This window comes from Pristiophorus japonicus, chromosome Y (genome assembly GCF_044704955.1).
Source record: "Pristiophorus japonicus isolate sPriJap1 chromosome Y, sPriJap1.hap1, whole genome shotgun sequence".
Classification (NCBI taxonomy): Eukaryota; Metazoa; Chordata; class Chondrichthyes; family Pristiophoridae; genus Pristiophorus; species Pristiophorus japonicus.
Window position 1 is genome coordinate 39,450,055 of NC_092011.1, and position 8,504 is coordinate 39,458,558.

Sequence of the window (8,504 nt, forward strand, 5' to 3'; positions counted from 1 at the left end):
AAGGACATTCTTGCTATTGAGGGAGTGCAGCGAAGGTTCACCAGACTGATTCCTGGGATGGCGGGACTGACATATGAAGAAAGACTGGATCGACTGGGCTTATATTCACTGGAATTTAGAAGAATGAGAGGGGATCTCATAGAAACATATAAAATTCTGACGGGATTGGACAGGTTAGATGCAGGAAGAATGTTCCCGATGTTGGGGAAGTCCAGAGCCAGGGATCACAGTCTAAGGATAAGGGGTAAGCCATTTAGGACCGAGATGAGGAGAAACTTCTTCACCCAGAGAATTGTGAACCTGTGGAATTCTCTACCACAGAAAGTTGGGGCCAGTTCGTTGGATATATTCAAAAGGGAGTTAGATGTGGCCCTTACGGCTAAAGGGATCAGGGGGTATGGAGAGAAAGCAGGAATGGGGTACTGAGGGAATGATCAGCCATGATCATATTGAATGGCGGTGCAGGCTCGAAGGGCCGAATGGCCTACTCCTGCACCTATTTTTTATGTTTCTATGAACATATTCAAAGGGAGTGGTTAGAATGTGTGCAGCCCACTGAGGCATAAGTTGCTATTTGAGACAACAACTTCTTGTATTTATATAGCGCCTATAACGTAGTGAAATGACCCAGGGCGCTTCGCAGGGGGGTTGAGATTTGGAAAAAAACATTGACACCGAGCCACATAAGTAGAAATTAGGGCAGGTTAGTCACAGAGGTGGGTTTTAAGGAGCGTCTTGAAGGAAGAGAGAGAGGTGGAGAGGTTTAGGGAGGGAGTTCCAGAGCTTGGGGCCCAGGCAACAGAAGGCATGGCCACCGATGGTGGAGCGATTTTTAATCAGGGATGGTCAGGAGGGCAGAATTATAGGAGTGCAGAGATCTCGAGGTTTGTGGGGCTGGAGGGGGTTACAGAGATAGGGAGGGGTGTAGGGGCTGGAAGGGGTTACAGAGATAGGGAGGGGTGTAGGGGCTGGAGGGGGTTACAGAGATAGAGAGGGGTGTAGGGGCTGGAGGAGGTTACAGAAATAGGGAGGGGTGTCGGGGCTGGAGGAGGTTACAGAGATATGGAGGGGTGTAGGGGCTGGAGGAGGTTACAGAGATAGGGAGGGGTGTAGGGGCTGGAGGGGGTTACAGAGATAGGGAGGGGTGTAGGGGCTGGAGGAGATTACATAGATAGGGAGGGGTGTAGGGGCTGGAGGAGGTTACAGAGATAGGGAGGGGTGTAGGGGCTGGAGGAGGTTACAGAGATAGGGAGGGGTGTAGGGGCTGGAGGAGGTTACAGAGATAGGGAGGGGTGTAGGGGCTGGAGGAGGTTAGAGATAGGGAGGGGTGTAGGGGCTGGAGGAGGTTACAGAGATAGGGAGGGGTGTAGGGGCTGGAGGAGGTTAGAGATAGGGAGGGGTGTAGGGGCTGGAGGAGGTTAGAGATAGGGAGGGGTGTAGGGGCTGGAGGAGGTTACATAGATAGGGAGGGGTGTAGGGGCTGGAGGAGATTACAGAGATAGGGAGGGGTGTAGGGACGGGAGGGGGTTACAGAGATAGGGAGGGGTGTATGGGCTGGAGGAGGTTACAGAGATAGGGAGGGGTGTAGGGGCTGGAGGAGGTTACAGAGATAGGGAGGGGTGTAGGGGCTGGAGGAGGTTACAGAGATAGGAAGGGGTGAGGGCCATGCAAGAATTTGTAAACAAACATGATAATTTTGAAATTGCTAAACCAGGAGCCAGTGTAGGTCAGTGAGCACGGGGTGATGGGTGAGTGGGACTTGGTGCGAGTTAGGACACGGGGGCAGTGAGCACAGGGGGTGATGGGTGAGCGGGACTGGGTGCGAGTTAGGACACGGGGTCAGTGAGCACAGTGGGTGATGGGTGAGTGGGACTGGGTGTGAGTTAGGACACGGGGTCAGTGAGCACAGGGGGTGATGGGTGAGCGGGACTGGGTGCGAGTTAGGACACGGGGCAGTGAGCACAGGGGGTGATGGGTGAGCGGGACTGGGTGTGAGTTAGGACACGGGGTCAGTGAGCACAGGGGGTGATGGGTGAGTGGGACTCGGTGCGAGTTAGGACACGGGGGCAGTGAGCACAAGGGGTGATGGGTGAGTGGGACTGGGTGTGAGTTAGGACACGGGGTCAGTGAGCACAGGGGGTGATGGGTGAGCGGGACTCGGTGCGAGTTAGGACATTGGTCAGTGAGCACAGGGTGTGATGGGTGAGTGGGACTCGGTGCGAGTTAGGACACGGGGCAGTGAGCACAGGGGGTGATGGGTGAGTGGGACTGGGTGCGAGTTAGGACACGGGGTCAGTGAGCACAGGGGGTGATGGGTGAGTGGGACTGGGTGTGAGTTAGGACATGGGGGCAGTGAGCACAGGGTGATGGGTGAGTGGGACTGGGTGTGAGTTAGGACATGGGGGCAGTGAGCACAGGGTGATGGGTGAGTGGGACTCGGTGCGAGTTAGGACACGGGGTCAGTGAGCACAGGGGGTGATGGGTGAGTGGGGCTCGGTGTGAGTTAGGACACGGGGTCAGTGAGCACAGGGGGTGATGGGTGAGCGGGACTCGGTGCGAGTTAGGACACGGGGGCAGTGAGCACAGGGGGTGATGGGTGAGCGGGACTGGGTGTGAGTTAGGACACGGGGTCAGTGAGCACAGGGGGTGATGGGTGAGTGGGACTCGGTGTGAGTTAGGACACGGGGTCAGTGAGCACAGGGGGTGATGGGTGAGTGGGACTTGGTGCGAGTTAGGACACGGGGGCAGTGAGCACAGGGGGTGATGGGTGAGCGGGACTGGGTGCGCGTTAGGACACGGGGTCAGTGAGCACAGTGGGTGATGGGTGAGTGGGACTGGGTGTGAGTTAGGACACGGGGTCAGTGAGCACAGGGGGTGATGGGTGAGCGGGACTGGGTGCGAGTTAGGACACGGGGCAGTGAGCACAGGGGGTGATGGGTGAGCGGGACTGGGTGTGAGTTAGGACACGGGGTCAGTGAGCACAGGGGGTGATGGGTGAGTGGGACTCGGTGCGAGTTAGGACACGGGGGCAGTGAGCACAAGGGGTGATGGGTGAGTGGGACTGGGTGTGAGTTAGGACACGGGGTCAGTGAGCACAGGGGGTGATGGGTGAGCGGGACTCGGTGCGAGTTAGGACATTGGTCAGTGAGCACAGGGTGTGATGGGTGAGTGGGACTCGGTGCGAGTTAGGACACGGGGCAGTGAGCACAGGGGGTGATGGGTGAGTGGGACTGGGTGCGAGTTAGGACACGGGGTCAGTGAGCACAGGGGGTGATGGGTGAGTGGGACTAGGTGCGAGTTAGGACACGGGGGCAGTGAGCACAGGGTGTGATGGGTGAGTGGGACTGGGTGTGAGTTAGGACATGGGGGCAGTGAGCACAGGGTGATGGGTGAGTGGGACTGGGTGTGAGTTAGGACATGGGGGCAGTGAGCACAGGGTGATGGGTGAGTGGGACTCGGTGCGAGTTAGGACACGGGGTCAGTGAGCACAGGGGGTGATGGGTGAGTGGGGCTCGGTGTGAGTTAGGACACGGGGTCAGTGAGCACAGGGGGTGATGGGTGAGCGGGACTCGGTGCGAGTTAGGACACGGGGACAGCCGAGTTTTGGATCACCTCTAGTTTACGTCGGGTAGAATGTGGGAGGCCAGCCAGGAGTGCGTTGGAATGGTCAAGTCTGGAGGTAACGGGGGAACGGATGAGGGCTTCAGCAGTGGATGAGCTGAGGCAGGGGGCGGATATTAAAGGAGTGGGGGAGTAGGCTGGCGAGTGGAACAGCGGGGAATACTCGCGGGTCAGCCGAGCACGCATGTTCCTCAGTTGTACGAGATTATGATTCACGTCACAAATTCAGTGATGTCGCGTCGAGTCGAGTCGCAGTGCCGCTGTCTACCTGCAGGTGGAGGTGTTGCTGCAGCTGAATATCCGATTAACAGCACAAGAGCCTCCCCATGAGGCACTGAGTGGTACTGCACCTGTTCGCCACACACAACAGTGGTTTTCGAACTCAATCCAAGTCTTGCATTTGGAGCAATGTTTTATTCATTCGCCCACGGGGTGTGGGCGTCGCTGGCAAGGCCGCCATTTATTGCCCATCCCTAATCGCCCTTGAAACAAAAAGACTTGTATTTATAAGGCGCCTTTCCTGACTACCGGACATCTCAAAGCGCTTTACAGCCAATGAAGTACTTTTGGAGTGTAGTCACTGTTGTAATGTGGGAAACGCCAATTTGCGCACAGCAAGCTCCCACACACAGCGATGTGATATTGACCCAGATTATCTGTTTTTTTTTATGTTGATAGAGGGATGGCAAAAACAGGAAGGCAGATTATTACCTGAATGGCGGCAGATTAGGAAAAGGGGAGGTGCAACGAGACCTGGATGTCATGGTACATCAGTCATTGAAAGTTGGCATGCAGGTACAGCAGGTGGTGAAGAAAGCAAATGGCATGTTGGCCTTCATAGCGAGAGGATTTGAGTATAGGAGCAGGGAGGTCTTACTGCAGTTGTACAGGGCCTTGGTGAGGTCTCACCTGGAATATTGTGTTCAGTTTTGGTCTCCTAATCTGAGGAAGGACATTCTTGCTATTGAGGGAGTGCAGTGAAGAAAGGTTCACCAGACTGATTCCCGGGATGGCAGGACTGACATATGAAGAAAGACTGGATCGACTGGGCTTATATTCACTGGAATTTAGAAGGATGAGAGGGGATCTCATAGAAACACATAAAATTCTGACGGGATTGGACAGGTTAGATGCAGGAAGAATGTTCCCGATGTTGGGGAAGTCCAGAACCAGGGGTCACAGTCGAAGGATAAGGGGTAAGCCATTTAGGACCGAGATGAGGAGAAACTTCTTCACCCAGAGAATTGTAAACCTGTGGAATTCTCTACCACAGAAAGTTGTTGGGGCCAGTTCGTTAGATATATTCAAAAGGGAGTTAGATGTGTACCTTACGGCTAAAGGGATCAGGGGGTATGGAGAGAAAGCAGGAATGGAGTACTGAAGTTGCATGATCAGCCATGATCATATTGAATGGTGGTGCAGGCTCGAAGGGCCGAATGGCCTACTCCTGCTCCTATTTTCTATGTTTCTAAATATTGGCCACAGGACACTGGGGAGAACTCGCCCGTTCTTAGAAATCGTAGCCATAGGATCTTTTTTGTTCACCCGAGGGCAGATGGAGCCTTGAGAAGGTGATGGTGAGCTGCCTTGAACCGCTGCAGTCCGTGTGGTGAAGGTGCTCCCACAGTGCTGTTAGGGAGGGAGTTCCAGGATTGTGACCCAGCGACGATGAAGGAACGGCCGATATATTTCCAAGTGAGGATGGTGTGTGACTGGGAGGGGAACGTGGAGGGGGTGGTGTTCCCATGGACCTGCTGCCCTTGTCCCTCGAGGCGGGTAGAGGTGGCGGGTTTGGGAGGTGCTGCCGAAGAAGCCTTGGCGAGTTGCCGCGGTGCATCTTGTAGACGGTGCACACTGCAGCCACGGTGCGCCGGTGGTGGAGGGAGTGAGTGTTGGAGGTGGTGGACGGAGTGAGTGTTGGAGGTGGTGGAGGGAGTGAGTGTTGGAGGTGGTGGAGGGAGTGAGTGTTGGAGGTGGTGGAGGGAGTGAGTGTTGGAGGTGGTGGAGGGAGTGAGTATTGGAGGTGGTGGAGGGAGTGAGTGTTGGAGGTGGTGGAGGGAGTGAGTGTTGGAGGTGGTGGAGGGAGCGAGTGTTGGAGGTGGTGGAGGGAGTGAGTGTTGGAGGTGGTGGGTAGCGTGGTCCATCGAGCGGCCTGCTTTGTCCTGGATGGTGTCGAGCTTCTCGAGTGTTTGTTGGAGCTGCAACTCATCCAGGCAAGTGGGGAGTGTTCCCTCACACTCCTGACTTGTGTCTTGTCGATGGTGGGAAGGCTTTGGGGAGTCGGGAGGTGAGACACTGGCCGCAAAATTCCCCTCTCCCCCCGCAAGCTCAAATAATCCGTGACTCTCCCACAGGAGAAGGATTCGCGTTACTGAACTAGAGTCCAGCAAAATTCTCCTGAGAATGCCCCACGCCCCTCTCTTTCCACCTCCTCCCAGCCCTGTTCTCTCTTCTGCTCCCTGTACCGACCCCACTGGGCTCTCTGTCTCGCTCTCTCTCTTGTCTCGCTCGCTCTCTTGTCTCGCTCGCTCTCTTGTCTCGCTCTCTCTCTTGTCTCGCTCTCTCTCTTGTCTCGCTCGCTCTCTTGTCTCGCTCGCTCTCTTGTCTCGCTCGCTCTCTTGTCTCGCTCGCTCTCTTGTCTCGCTCTCTCTCTTGTCTCGCTCTCTCTCTTGTCTCGCTCGCTCTCTTGTCTCGCTCGCTCTCTTGTCTCGCTCTCTCTCTTGTCTCGCTCTCTCTCTTGTCTCGCTCTCTCTCTTGTCTCGCTCTCTCTCTTGTCTCGCGCTCTCTCTCTTGTCTCGCTCTCTCTCTTGTCTCGCTCTCTCTCTTGTCTCGCTCTCTCTCTTGTCTCGCTCTCTCTCTTGTCTCGCTCTCTCTTTGTCTCGCTCTCTCTTGTCTCGCTCTCTCTTGTCTCGCTCGCTCTCTTGTCTCGCTCGCTCTCTTGTCTCGCTCGCTCTCTTGTCTCGCTCGCTCTCTTGTCTCGCTCGCTCTCTTGTCTCGCTCGCTCTCTTGTCTCGCTCGCTCTCTTGTCTCGCTCGCTCTCTTTGTCTCGCTCGCTCTCTTGTCTCGCTCCCTCTCGTGTCTCGCTCTCTCTCTTGTCTCGCTCGCTCTCTTGTCTCGCTCGCTCTCTTGTCTCGCTCGCTCTCTTGTCTCGCTCTCTCTCTTGTCTCGCTCTCTTGTCTCGCTCGCTCTCTTGTCTCGCTCGCTCTCTTGTCTCGCTCGCTCTCTTGTCTCGCTCTCTCTCTTGTCTCGCTCTCTCTCTTGTCTCGCTCTCTCTCTTGTCTCGCTCTCTCTCTTGTCTCGCTCGCTCTCTTGTCTCGCTCGCTCTCTTGTCTCGCTCGCTCTCTTGTCTCGCTCTCTCTCTTGTCTCGCTCTCTCTCTTGTCTCGCTCTCTCTCTTGTCTCGCTCGCTCTCTTGTCTCGCTCGCTCTCTTGTCTCGCTCGCTCTCTTGTCTCGCTCGCTCTCTTGTCTCGCTCGCTCTCTTGTCTCGCTCGCTCTCTTGTCTCGCTCTCTCTCTTGTCTCGCTCTCTCTCTTGTCTCGCTCGCTCTCTTGTCTCGCTCGCTCTCTTGTCTCGCTCGCTCTCTTGTCTCGCTCGCTCTCTTGTCTCGCTCTCTCTCTTGTCTCGCTCTCTCTCTTGTCTCGCTCTCTCTCTTGTCTCGCTCTCTCTCTTGTCTCGCTCTCTCTCTTGTCTCGCTCTCTCTCTTGTCTCGCTCTCTCTCTTGTCTCGCTCTCTCTCTTGTCTCGCTCGCTCTCTTGTCTCGCTCGCTCTCTTGTCTCGCTCTCTCTCTTGTCTCGCTCTCTCTCTTGTCTCGCTCTCTCTCTTGTCTCGCTCTCTCTCTTGTCTCGCTCTCTCTCTTGTCTCGCTCGCTCTCTTGTCTCGGCTCTCTCTTGTCTCGCTCGCTCTCTTGTCTCGCTCGCTCTCTTGTCTCGCTCGCTCTCTTGTCTCGCTCTCTCTCTTGTCTCGCTCTCTCTTTGTCTCGCTCTCTCTTGTCTCGCTCTCTTGTCTCGCTCTCTCTTGTCTCGCTCTCTTGTCTCGCTCTCTCTCTTGTCTCGCTCTCTCTCTTGTCTCGCTCTCTCTCTTGTCTCGCTCTCTCTCTTGTCTCGCTCTCTCTCTTGTCTCGCTCTCTCTCTTGTCTCGCTCTCTCTCTTGTCTCGCTCGCATCTCTCTTGTCTCGCTCGCTCTCTCTCTTGTCTCGCTCGCTCTCTCTTGTCTCGCTCGCTCTCTTGTCTCGCTCGCTCTCTCTCTTGTCTCGCTCGCTCTCTCTCTTGTCTCGCTCGCTCTCTCTCTTGTCTCGCTCGCCTCTCTCTCTTGTCTCGCTCTCTCTCTTGTCTCGCTCGCTCTCTTGTCTCGCTCGCTCTCTTGTCTCGCTCGCTCTCTTGTCTCGCTCGCTCTCTTGTCTCGCTCTCTCTCTTGTCTCGCTCTCTCTCTTGTCTCGCTCTCTCTCTTGTCTCGCTCTCTCTCTTGTCTCGCTCTCTCTTGTCTCGCTCTCTCTCTTGTCTCGCTCGCTCTCTTGTCTCGCTCTCTCTCTTGTCTCGCTCTCTCTCTTGTCTCGCTCTCTCTCTTGTCTCGCTCGCTCTCTTGTCTCGCTCGCTCTCTTGTCTCGCTCGCTCTCTTGTCTCGCTCGCTCTCTTGTCTCGCTCTCTCTCTTGTCTCGCTCTCTCTCTTGTCTCGCTCTCTCTCTTGTCTCGCTCTCTCTCTTGTCTCGCTCGCTCTCTTGTCTCGCTCGCTCTCTTGTCTCGCTCTCTCTCTTGTCTCGCTCTCTCTCTTGTCTCGCTCTCTCTCTTGTCTCGCTCTCTCTCTTGTCTCGCTCGCTCTCTTGTCTCTCTCTCTCTTGTCTCGCTCTCTCTTGTCTCGCTCTCTCTTGTCTCGCTCTCTCTCTTGTCG

The 8,504-nt window shown here is 55.6% G+C and overlaps 1 protein-coding gene across 1 annotated transcript in view; it reads left to right on the forward strand.

Moving 5' to 3' along the window:
* Positions 1-8,504, forward strand: part of LOC139241096 (low-density lipoprotein receptor-related protein 1-like) — a 440,653-nt gene that overhangs the window by 397,347 nt on the left and 34,802 nt on the right. Inside the window, 1 exon segment of the mRNA XM_070869785.1 lies at positions 3,896-3,962. Coding sequence (XP_070725886.1) covers positions 3,896-3,962 — 67 coding nt within the window.